The sequence below is a fragment of the Chiloscyllium plagiosum genome, unplaced genomic scaffold (assembly GCF_037043375.1).
Source record: "Chiloscyllium plagiosum isolate Xiang-an unplaced genomic scaffold, Cpla_swu_hap1 HiC_scaffold_27, whole genome shotgun sequence".
In the NCBI taxonomy this organism is placed as follows: domain Eukaryota; kingdom Metazoa; phylum Chordata; class Chondrichthyes; order Orectolobiformes; family Hemiscylliidae; genus Chiloscyllium; species Chiloscyllium plagiosum.
Window position 1 is genome coordinate 69,148,185 of NW_028270165.1, and position 13,264 is coordinate 69,161,448.

Below are 13,264 nucleotides of genomic sequence, written 5' to 3' on the forward strand. Positions count from 1 at the left end.
AGCTAGCCTATTCAGCAATGTAACATCCAAGGAAGCCATAGGAATATGCAATGCCAGTTGATATCATGGCGTTTCAGATTATGTGAATCAAAACTCATTGAATTTACGAACTAAGCAAATTACTCACGAGTTCATCTTGAAGAGGTCCACATAAGCTCTAATAAAGGTTGCTTCTGCGGGATGTGTTATGATTTGAAGTTGGAATGCAGCTCATGAATGACATCACGTCGGTGAATGTTTGCCAAGATCGAGTGTTCTCCAAATCGTGCAAATCCATGAAAGTGTCAAACATTTTTTTATTAAAGTTTGTCTCATTTACCTTAAGTGACAGTGGAAGGTGAGGGTATCTGAAAGCTTTCAGTGATTATTTAACAGCGTGTATTTATATTATTTCTACTAACATGGATTCTAACACGATGCTGCTGGAATAACATCGAGTCTGGGACACACACGTAACCTAGAAATATCGCCATTTATGTGTCGTGAGAGATGCTTTGCATGCAAGGGTATGGCGGATCGGATCAAACATACCTTTGACAATTCGTGAATGGCAAAGTACAGAGCAGGCTCAAACTTGCAAATTCCAAAATAATAGAGTGCAATATCGGTTGCCATTACAGAGTTGAACAGGAAATGCCGAAAGAAACATGCGTGAAAAGTGCTGCTTTCAATGACGTAGAGATGTTCAGAAAGTAATGCAGTCGTGCTTATTTGATGCTACATTTTTGTCACAGTGCCCTATTACTTTCTCCGAGAAAGAATATGCTTACAATCTGCATCCGTTCTCACTTAACAATGTTTGTGTCTCCTGTCCACTATTTCATTTCTGTGGACAATGCCGTGTCCAATGAAACTTAAGTAGCCCGGTTTAATACTTTATCATGTATGTCAGGTAACATTCAGCTGTCATTGAATCAGTGTGTGATACATGGAGTCGCCTCAAATCAACAGAGACCACCCGTGGACTAATTTAGGACTGTCCTCTCATACAGTGTAACTGCTGCTTTCCAGTGTCAGAGTATTTCGGGAGAATGGTGCTGATTACTTCAAAATGAGAATCTTTGAATTATACCTGCATTTAAAGAGCAAGCTGTGATTTTAGATTGGCTGCCAATCTTGGATAGTAATATTCCACAAACAGCAATTAAAACTTTGAATTATTGAATACTTTAGTTTTCAATTGTATTTGATTAAGAAATAAATCATCCGACTAAAACATGAGAAATACCCAGTTCTCCTGAGCATTAAATGATCACATAGTTTCGTGTCTGAAGCTCTTTTCTGAAATGGCAGTTAGTGGTTATTACAGAAACATCAATAATGTTTTATCAACTTCCTGTTCAATACTCCATATTCATTGACTATGTTCTTTGACATAATAAAATGGAGATTTCGAAACTATGCAGCACCGGGAGTACTTAAGTGAACAGCTTCCGTCCGACGTAAGACCTGTCGTTGGTTTTGATGTCCATGTATGCAAGTTGCATGTGCCATAAATAACAAGGAAGAAAGATAGAGCAGAACGGAGAGAAAAAAGGTTTGATCTTTGCCATTATTTCTGTCTCCTTCTTCTCTCTCTTTGAGACAAAATAAGGTTGAAATCCAAAAAGGTATACCGAAAGAAACTATGTAACTGCAAATCGTGACAAACTCAATCAACCATCGAATTGGAGAATGCCCAGCAGTTGATAGTAAACGGCTTGCCTTCATTGCAAAACTTCAAATGACTGTTAGAAAATAACTTCTGCCATAGTTTAAAATTGTGAATACCTGAATTGCGTTTACCCTGTCTAAATTCCCGTTCTACATTATGTGTGTAAAAATGCTTATTTTTCTTTGTCTTAATCGTGACTGAGCTCGTTTGTATTTGATTAGGTTTGAAACATTACTGTTTACGTTTCAGGGTTGTTAAATGTATATATTTTTGTCTTGTGTACGTCAATATATAGTCATGTTTATAGTACTGATGAAAACTATTGTGAATTCTTCCTTACCTGAACATTAGTCTGACAAATTTATAATTTTGGTCTGCACATGATATTGTATATGTTTCTGCATTTTTGCAGCTTATTAACGAGTGGAGCACGATTTTCACGCACAGATTTGCAATTAAATCCTGACATCACTTTCACGCAAAATTACGAGTTGAGACAGTGAGATATTTCATTTAGATCGTCATTTTTATTTCATTCCTGGCGAAACAGATTCAATATCAGTCCAGCTGCAAGAAACAAAAAGAACGTTGTCCCCGTTTTTATATGGCAGTTTTCAAATCATAACCATTCCGAACTTGGAATCAAAAACAAGAAGGGGCACAAGAAGCAAAATGACACTATTGAAACAGTGAGACCGAAGCTGAAAGTTTAAGTGAATACAACTTGGAATGCTGCAAGAGAATCTCATCAAGCTATTTTGTTCTGAAATGAGGAAACGCTGATGGGATCCTTCGCAATATTAATGAAGGCATCGTCTGCAACGCAATACCTTGATAGTGAATCATGAAAATTACTGTTGAATTAACATTTGAATTAGTCTGCTTAACTCCGTGTGCCATACTTTGGTATAGATATCTGTCTCTCGAAGTGGTTGCGGGCGGCACGGTGGCACAGTGGTTAGCACTGCTGCTTCACAGCGTGAGAAATCAGACTTCCATTCCCACCTCAAAGACTGACTGTGTGGAATTTGCACGTTCTCCCCGTGTCTGCGTGGGTTTCCTCCCACAGTCCAAAGATGTGCAGGTCCGGTGAATTGGCTATGCTAAATTGCCCGTAGTGTTAGGTAAGGGGTAAATGTATGGGTGGGTTGCACTTCGGTGGGGTGGTGTGGTGTGGATCTTTTGGGCTGAAGGGCCTGTTTCCACGCTGTAAGTAATCTAATCTAAAATATTTTCGAGATTGCATCAGAATATGGGATTTTACTCGCGTGGAAATATTCATGAGAAGAAAATGTCCTCCTTCATCATGTTCGATTTTCAAAGATGTATGGAACTTCAGTTGACAAGGAAAGGTTTGGAGAAGGCACAGAAAACAAAAGATTTGTTTTCAGATTGACACAATTTTCAGAGAGACGATCAGTTAGAATAGGATGAAGAACGACTGTCTGAACTGAATGATTCTATAACATGCACCGGTTGGCAGGCGTTATGCATGAAGGATAGAGCTGAAAGTATAGTTATATCTCTATTATTGCTTAACTTGTTTTACGACCTTGGAGTACTCAGAAATGCTGTCTTGAATTCTGGTAATTCAGTCTGTCTGATATACAGTGACTCTCTGAGCATTTATATTTAGATCCAAAATTCTGTTTTCCCACACAATGTGCAGACATTACTTCTCATGATGTAATCATCAAGTCTCCTGTTAAATGTCTGGTTTGAACCTTTCTTGCCACCCCATCTCAGCAGACACAGATTCTCAATATCATGTCATCCAACACCTTGAGTGTGTGTTTTTTTAAAATTCTGTCAAGTCTCAGATCAGCTTTTTGGTCTTCAACGAATACAATCCCAATTTCAGCAGTACATAAATGAACGCTTTTATTTCTTATGTTTGATTTATTCTTTCGCTTTTTCGATAATAAGCAGTCAAAACCGTCTGAGGTTTTCTGGCAGGTTCTCTCCACAGAAAAGAACAACTGCTGCCTATTGGAAACAAGTGCTCACAACATCCACCTGCAAGAAGTGATGGGTGCGAATTACCTCAACAATAACTGGAGGATTGTGGCTGTGAAAATGCACCGTGGTTGACGAAAACACCAACGTACTTTATGGGCATTCTGTGCCTGGCCAAATATCACCAGTTTTCAAGACTTCCTGACGAAACTAGCAGAAGTTGAAGCCACAAGTTTGGAGGCACAAAGATGATCGAATTTGTGCTCAACGGGGAGAGTTGAAGAACCCTTCTCAGGGAATGCTGCGAAAACACATATCGCCAGTCGAACCCCGTGAAGTGTAGTTACCACCATTGGATCAGAGGCAAGGATATCGTCACATTCCCAGCGCCGCTCAGTTCGAAATTACTTGGACATGCTGCGGGATCATTTTCACTGCAAAGTGTCAATGGGAAGTTTGCTGAACAAGTAAGTCAAAATTGATGGTATGTCTGGATTAAACTCTATTTACATCGGCCTTGGTGAAAATCATAAAAATACACAACCTCAAGATGGGGTAACACCTCGTTGTCCTTCTCTTGGTTGTAACAAGTTTCACCGTTCTCAATTACCTAATCTCCATAACCCTATACGCTAAAAATCCTTAGATCCTTAGACAGCAATTTCTCCTCATCTCTGTCTAAATGTACACTGCTTATTTTGAGATGATGTCCTCTGGTTTGAGACTCTGCCATAAGGGGAAACATTTGTCTAAATCTACACGGTCAATTTCTCTAATAATCTTGTATTTTTCAACAAGGTCGCTTCTCGTTCGTTTATATTCCGAAATGTCCAGTTGAAACCTTACTTCCTTTTCAAAACACAGCCTAAATGCTCAGAGTGAGAATTTCCTCATCCATTCTTAAATACCAGCATATATTTCCTAAAATTACTGCTCAGCCACAGCTTCATTGAGGCCTTTATGGATTGTACAAAACTTCTTCAATATTAAACTGTGTTTGCTTGATTTAAATGAAAGGCAAATTTAATTTGCCTTCCCTATTGCCGGCATTTTGTGATGTGCAGACAAGTACTCCCAAATCTATCTGTAGTGTAACTTTCTCGTTTCAACAATTTTGCTTTGCAGTTGGTTTCCTCAATATATTAAAGTACGCTTTTCAAATATTAATTGGAAGCAAACTTGTTATTTCATATTATCCTACGTTTAGTTTAGCGATGGAAAGGGTTATGTACATGCACAAGGCAAAAGTTATAGATGGGAGAAGGACAATTACAATGCGAATAGGCAAGGCACAGGAGGATTCGAATTTGGTCTCAAAATGCAAGGAATGGAAACAATCGAAATGTGGAGTTGATTTCAGGAACAGATATTGCCTGTGTTTGATAACCTATCAGGCAGGGAGGAAACGTTAAAGTAAGTGTTGTTTCAGAAATAATTTGTATCTCTTATTTGGTGGAAGAGGAAGGCTTATGTGATGTTGAGACGAGATGGTTCAGATGAGTCAATGGAGAGTTACAGATTCGTTAGGAAGGATGAGAAAGAGAGAGTTAAGAAGAGCAAATATGGGACAAGAGCAGTCTTTAACAGGTAGAATAAAGGAGAACCCTAAAGCTTTCGACAGGTATGTGAGGAATAAGAGCATGACTCGGGTTGAAATTGGGCCAGAGTTTAGATCAGAGTGGTGCTGGAAAAGCACAGCATGTCAGGCAGAATTCGAGAGCAGGAAAATCGACGTTTCTGGCAAAAGACCTTCATCAAAATTAGAGACAGGAAGCCTTCAGGGTGGAGAGATAAATGGGGAGTGTGGGTGGGGCTGGGGAGAAGGTAGCAAAAAATGAAATAGATGAATGTGGTTGGGGTGGTGGTGATAGGTCAGAGAGGAGGGTGGGGGAAGGTAGCAAAGAGTTCAATAGGTGAATGGGGGTGGGATGGAGGAGAGAGGGGATGGAGTCAGTCCTCACTTTTGCCTTGGAATAGGGAAAGTGAAAGACAGAAGTGGAAAGTTTGGGGTTGACCACGTGGAGATTGGAGAGGTGCTAAACAAATATTTCTCATCTGTTTAGACTCAGGAAAAGGAGAGTATTGTAGAGGAGAAGACAGAGATAAAGGCTATTCGACCAGAAAGGATTGAGGTTTTAAGGAGGAGGTGTTATGCATTCTAGAAGGTATGAAATTAGGTACGTTCCATTGGCTGGATAGGATTTATCCAAGAATTCTCTGGGAAGGTAGGAGGGAGATGTCGGAGCCTTTCGTCTTGATCTTTGAATCGTCACTTTCTACAGGTTTCGTACAGAGGACTGGAGGTTTGTAAATGTTGTGTCTTTGTTAAAGAATGGCAGTAGAGATGAACCACGTAATTATAGACCACTTAGTCTTACGTCTTTTGAAGGAATACTTTTGGAAAGTTATGAGAGGTACGATTTAGAATAATTGAGTAAGCAATCCTTTGACTGGAGGTAGTCAATGGTCTCGTCAAGGGCAAGTCGTGTCTCACAAACCTCAAAGAGATTTGTTTGAAAGGTGACCAAGCATGCGGATGATCGTAGGGCATTTGACGTGGTCGACATGGACTTCAGCACAGCCTTTGATAAGGTTCCACATGGTATGCTTCTGGGTAAAAATTCGGAGGCATGTGATTGAGGATGATTTTGCAATCTGGATTAGAACTCGCTTTCTGTAAGAAGGCAGTGAGTGATGGTTGATGGAAAATATTCAACATGGAGACCGGTTGCTAGTGGTGTGCCACAGGACCTCGTTTGTGACTGTTGCAGTTCATATTTTTATAAATGGCTTCGACATAGGCATAAGTGGACGGGTTCGTCAGTTGTTGGAGTGGTGTACAGTGTGGAAGAATGTTGCAGCTTGCAGGGGGACTTGGATAAACTGCAGAATTGTGCTGAGAGGTTGCAAATGAAGTTCAGTGCAGACAAATGTGAGCTGATTCACTTTGGGAAGAATAACAGTAAGGCAGAATACTGGGTCAATGGAAAAATTATTGGTTGTGTGCGTGCGTTGAGGGATCTTGTTGTCCACGTATATACATCCCTGAAAGTTGCCACGCAGGTTGATAGTGCTGTTAAGAAGGCATACGGTGTGTTAGGTTTTATTGGTAGAGAGATTGAGTTCTGGAGCCGTGATGTCATGCTCCAACTATACAAAACGCTCATGTGGCCTCACTTGGAATATTGTGTACATTTATGATCGCCCCACGACATTAAGGATGTGAAAGCATTGGAAAAGGTGCAGGGAAAATTTGCCAGGATGTTGCCTTGTTTGGCGGGAAGGTGTTATGAGGAAAGGCTGACGGGTTTGGGTCTGTTCTCTTTGGAGAGACGAAGGCTAAAAGGGGCTTTAATAGAGACATACGAGATGATCAGAGGATTAGATAGGGTGGAGTGTGAGAGTCGTTTTCCTCGACAATGAGGTCAGCTTGTTCGAGGGGGGGCAATTTAGGGGTGATAGATTAAAGACAGATGTAAGAGGCAGGTTCTTTACTCTGACAGTGGTAAGGGCATGCGATGTCCTGCCTGCAAATTCTGTTAACTCAGTCACATTAGGAGCATTTAATCAGCCCCTTGGTTAGCATATGGATGATGATGGGATAGTGTAGGGTGATAGGCTTAGATTAGTTCAAAGTTTGGTGCAACATCGAGGTCCGAAAGGCCTGTTCTGTGCTGTAATGTTCGATGTTCTATGGCGCACTGTAGGTAAGCAGCGGAAGTATTTTTTATACAATATGTTCCAGAAAATAATTTAAGATTCTATGTCTATTCTAGTAAATTCTACTTCCTTAATGTTCACATCGACATCACGTGAAATGCAGACTGGTTGCTGTAACGGGCTGAGATAGTCAGAATATAACGTTTTTGTTGAAGGATTCAGGTGAAACTCGTAAATATAAAGTTGTACAGAAGTATTTCTCACAGGGTAAACAATAGTACCTCACAGTCTTGTTTTCCAAAGTAACAAAGTCAGCCATTTTGATAAGTTAAGGAAGTCTAGTGGCATGTATGGAGAATGAAAATAGTCAGTTTCCCCCACCCTTCATTGTGGTGTTTTTTTTAGTGTTTTTTTAATGTGAAATATCCACAGCTTTTTTCATTATGGCGGCAAAGTCACTTGATATTTTATTTACGTCGTGCCTTAATTTATTCGTTTACCTAAATTTATTATATTTGTTTTAATGTGAATCAGAGAAAGGAAAGGGAGAGAAACAAAGAACAGACATTTCCCCATCGTCAAATAGTGTCTTTGGATCTTTAACTAACCTGAGATGATCTACACAGGCAAGACTTTAGCACGTGATCGAAAAGGCTGGATTTTTAATCGTACACCATTCTTTTTGTTTTGGAATAAGGAATTTTCTGAGCTTGCGTGTGGACATTTCATCATTTAATGTGGCCGTTAATACAGAAAACAGTCTGATTTCTTAAATTTTCTACAAATTTAACGATGTCGACGGAAGAGAAGTAACTCTTGTTTTTTTAATGCTTTAATATAACCATTGAGAGTAATGAATGGGCATATGAACAAGTTCTTCAACTCCTCTTGGAACTTTTTCTGTGATAGCGCATAAATGAAGACGTTATTACAGGAACTAAGCAATTGAAGCATGTTCGTCGCTTCTTGAAGGATGTACTCAGGATCATTGAAATCTAGGCTGTTAAAGTAGGTGGTATCAGACACTCGGACGTAAAGAAAATGAGCAACATAAGTAACCCACAGAAGTAGAAAGCTGAGCGAGATAGTGAAGAGCAGTATAACGGACCTCTTTCGGTTCACAATCTCTGGATCTTTGTCCGTCTTGGATCCCCGGAGCCTCAAGCGGGCTCTGCTGGCTGTTAAGATGTGCCTAATAGTTAGTGCATTGAGAAGTAGAATGAGATGGAACGGCAGAAAGGGTGTTAAAATGTGGTCAAGCCAGTCGTAGGCTTTCCAGGCAGGCAAAGTGAAATAAGTGGACTTGAGGTCACAGAACCAGGGCACTCCATCCTGGATATACAACGGCTGACAGACAAAGTACAACGGAGCATTTTTGATGCAGCTCAAGACACAGATCACACCTATGACCAGTGAAGCAGTTTTCTCTGTGCAGTATCTGGTCTTCAGTGTCTGGCTGCAGATGGCTATGAAGCGATCAATGGTGAAGGCGACTGTCAGCCAAACTGAGCCATCCCGTGTGGCGAAACCTAACATTATGGTGATTGCACAAGCAGGGGTGGTGGACAGGATACTATTCAAAAAATAAATGCGGCTAATCCTGTTGAGGATGACAGTGGTAATGATGACAAGGAAGTCATTGACTGCTATTGCGATAAGGTAGAACGTAATGCACCAGGACAGACCGCACCGACCTCGGCTTAGGATAACAATCGCCACAAAATTAGCTACGAGAAATTTAAAGAAAGATGTTGTTGAGAGACTTGCAAAAAATCCCTATTTTCAGATTAAGTCCCCTGCAGTGCGGAAACAGGCCCTTCAAACCAACAAGTCCACACTGATACTCCAAAGAGTAATCCACCAATACACATTTCATTACATTTAACGTAGACTGATACATGTACCTCCATGGGCAATTTCGCATTGCCAATTCACCTCATCTGCACATGTTGTGGAATGTGCAAGGAAACCAGAGCACCCAGAGGAATCTCACGCAGACAGGGGAGGAACGTGCAAACTCCACACAGACAGTTACCCGAGGCTGGAATCAAACCTGGGTCTCTGGCACTGTGAGGCAGCAGTGCTAAATTGTCCTCATTCATTGTGTCCCTGAAGTATGTGCTGACGTGTTCCTTTAACTTTCAGACTTTGATTGTTCTGATTGCATTGCGAATAATTCAGCAGACAATGCTGGACTAAACATTACTGAATGAAACTGTTTTGACAATCAATGCATGTCACCAAAGTCAATCGCAAATCCTAACGTCAAACCCGTGAGGAACATTTCAAATTCAGATCAACAGTAACATGGGATGCAATGCGTTTGTCCATGCCAATTTCCATTGATTTTTGTCATTATTCTCGCTGACCTATAGTGGCTGTCGATCTGACAAATGCTTCCAATTTTCCACTGCGTCCACATTCTCACCATTCCAGGCTTGCAACATAGAATCATTGAGGCATGCGGTCATGTAGAAGCCCTTCAGCACATCTAGTTTGTACTGACAAAATATAATAGCACTTGCAAGTGTCCCATTAACCTGCATGAGCTCAAAATACTTGCATGGTATGGCACTTCACGTTTTCCCCCCCAAATATTTTGAGAGATATTGAATTATCCCGGCTCAACTGCTCCCTCGGAGTTCATTTCAGATCTCCAACATCAACTGAGAGAAGAAAGCATTTCCTCAAATGCTGTCGATACTTTAAGTTTACATCCCTGTGATAAAGGAGACAGGTGCTTTATTACCATCCTGTCGATTTTGCTCTTGACCTGATGGACCAGTGCCAGTACTCCATCAATGTTCTCTGCTCTCAGGAAGATAAGAATCCCAGATCATGCAGCCTCTCGACAAAGCTGAAAGGCTGCATTCCAGTCTACATTCTCGTGAACCTCCCTAGTAACACATTGAGAGCAATAGTGTTCTTTATTTTGTGTGGTCACAAGATCTGCGCAATGGCAGCTGTGGTGTTGCTAAAGTTTGTGCAACTCCAACATCCCCTCTGTTATCTCATAACCTATGCCACGACTGTTAACATCTCAAGTTTTAGTTTTCTTCCAGTTCGGCCCACTTGCACAGTTCGATCAAGACTCACACCATTAAAGATGGCTATGCCATTCGCTGTCGAAGACCTGGTCAATAAAATGTCATTTCTCCAGGGCCCTATCTCGAAATTCTTTTCAGGAATAATTATACTATAACTCTTTGCTGAAACATTTGGTAGCATTTCCTAAAATCTGATCATTTTCTTTGGTTTCGGATATATTTTATAAACTTTAGGGGAAAAGGCCAAAAATATGGGCAGTATTAATGGAAGAACTGGGCACAGATTTACCTTGTGAAAAATAACGTGAAGATAAGCAGCCAATGTTAATTTTACAAGGGGGCACTGATTCTGACTAATTAATAAAATTACAGAACGATCTGAAAAATAAAAGGCAAACGTGGAAGACAACCCAAATCCAGATTAAGCATGTGAAGCATTTCTTTCTAAATTACAACATTTTCAAATGTTCACGTGATTAATTTCAGGGAACACATGAGGAATGTTGTTTTTTCCCAATGGGAAGTCATTGTGTTTTAATCATTGCACACTTGGAAAGCTGGAACTTTAAACGCTTAGAATCACTGCATGTTCACGTCTTTTTATTTCAGAATTCGCATGATGATTGATGTGAAATATTTTTTGTATCAGACACAGCAATAGTTTCTGTTTACGGACTAATTTTTGTGACACTATGGCATGCTTTTTTCTAGTTAACGGTAAGACATTAGACTGCATTGGATTAAAACGTAAACTTGTAAAGCTTTCATTTTTTTAAGCACCATCGGTGGGATAGTGTTAGACACGGAGAGAAAAGAAAGCTTGAATAGGAGGGAAAATATGGTCATAAGGTCGGGGTATAACAGAATGATTGATGAAATATTCAAGAAACCGAAATAGTGATGAAAACATCAAAGGAACGAGAAATAAGTACTACAGAAAACCAGCAAGACTTTTGAGCACAGAGAGTAAGAGTTTGTTTTTTAAAAAAGGCATGAATAGTGAACGAGGTAACAATTTTTCCTTTATACATCAGTACGGGCTTATTCTCATGTAAATTGAGAAGGTGTAGATATATGATTAAGTATTTTGTATTGGTGTTCACGAGAGAAAGTAGATAGAATATCCCAGCAAAGCTATGACTCGGGAATAAAAAGGAGCGTAGAATTCACGAAATTCAAAAGCATCACTGATGTGGAACTGAGCAAGTTGTTGGAGTGGGGGCCAAAATGTACCGAAATCATGGTAGACGTCATCCTTAGTTTTGAAAACATGCACCTCGCAGTTGATATCTCTTCTAATTTTCCAAAACTCCTTATATTCAGAGAAGGAGCAATTAGTCTGAAAGTTACCGAATGCATTTTCTTTAATCAAAATGTCAGGAAGACAGAAAACAAGAAATTCCATACCAGTTTGCTGATAAACTGTCAAATGAGAAACATTAGAAGTTACTTATTTTTAAAAGTAGCCACATCAGGCCACTTGGGAATCTTCAAAGAAATCATATTCAAATCGGTTTTCAGAAAGGAAAATGAGATGTAAATCATGTTTTGGAATTATTTCATCAAGTGCTGCTGTTTCTAGAAACCAACTTAGATTTTTCAGAATGCACTAAATAATGTACCCCAAAATGTTTCGGTGGGAAATAAAGTTTCAGGATGTATTGGATACAGTGAACACACGGATGCACACTGGCTGGCGGAGAGAAAACAGAAGATATGTATATATGGCCACATTGGTCTTGGTGCAGCACAATTAGTCGTGTAAACATAAGTTGTGAAGGGGTCATGGATGGCCACAAAAAATAAGCCAATGCTAAATGAGTCACAATAGAACGCAAAAATGGTAACATCATGCTTCACTTATGGGCCCTACCGGTGATACCTCATCGAAACCAGTAGATTGCAAATTGATTTAATTGAAATAATGATATTTATAAACTGGAAGTAGTCCAGGAAATGTTTCCTGGATTAACATCTGGAGTAGACACGTTTCGTTCTGAGGAATGTTTGAAAATTATCGGCATTTACGAGCTGCTACTTTGAAGATTAGCTGGTGAAATTGTGTGCACACATGTTCGACTGACATGGTGGGTGTGGAAAGTCTGTTTTGTCTTGCGGCATTATATATTACTAACGGTCACAGTTTTAAAATATGGTGTGACCCACTCAAAACGTACTTTAAGCGTTTTTTTTATTGCCATTGAATCTCTGGTGTTCGATTCTTTTATTTTGAATATGTAGTGGAGTCAGAGCATTTTAATATTTCCAAAGATTTCAATCTTTGGAAATATTAAAATTTGGAAATATTACAGGTTATTGGAGGTCAGAGTGAATATAGAATAGGGGTTACGGCGATGTCAGTATGATCCCATAAAAAGTTAGAGCAGGCACGAGGTCCAAACAGAACACTCCTGCACCTTATTTGCAGAAGTCCTTCATTAAGAAGTTAATATTCATGCAATGCCACATATTATAATCTACATATTAGAAAGGCAATAAATGATATAGCACAAAACAACAACAATAAAATTAAATAACATATTGTTAAGTTCCATGATTAATTTTATCACAGTGAGGCAACTTTGGGATAAGCAAAGAAAGATTAAGCAGATCTTGAAAAAGGATCAGTAAAACATCTCTTAAGAAGAAACAGCATCATAGCTATTCTTTACTTACCAGGTGCACCAATAAGAGCGAGAATGGGATAGCAAACGGCAAAAAAGAGCCCATTCGCTGGACCATGCATCGTCTTTGAGAATCTAAACGAATTTCAAATCAACAGAAAATGAATTGTTGTCAGTATCAATCATCCTTTATTTATTCATCGTAAGAGATCTCAGAGGATCAGCAAAGTTACACCAGCCACTTTAATCAGAGTCGGTGAATAAACAAATGATCTAACTTTCCACGACACAATTACCTATTCGGCACTCGGACAGTGAAACTG

The 13,264-nt window shown here is 39.7% G+C and overlaps 1 protein-coding gene across 1 annotated transcript; it reads right to left on the minus strand.

Annotated features, from left to right (window-relative positions):
- Positions 1 to 8,056: 8,056 nt before the first annotated feature.
- LOC148144536 (putative G protein-coupled receptor 139) lies at positions 8,057 to 13,063 on the minus strand. Its single transcript, XM_087975386.1, has 2 exons — positions 12,994 to 13,063; positions 8,057 to 8,997 (listed from the first exon to the last, which is right to left on the minus strand). Exons 1-2 carry the CDS (start codon positions 13,061 to 13,063, stop codon positions 8,057 to 8,059), a joined length of 1,011 nt encoding a protein of 336 aa, XP_087831512.1.
- Between the last annotated feature and the right edge of the window lie 201 nt (positions 13,064 to 13,264).

Excerpts from the sequence above, each read along its gene's own strand:
- LOC148144536 (XM_087975386.1), bottom strand. The coding sequence starts at position 13,063 with ATGCATGGTCCAGCGAATGGGCTCTTTTTTGCCGTTTGCTATCCCATT. Across the intron at positions 8,998-12,993 it reads CGCTCTTATTGGTGCACCTG|CTAATTTTGTGGCGATTGTT; the intron begins GTAAGTAAAGAA and ends AATTTCTCGTAG.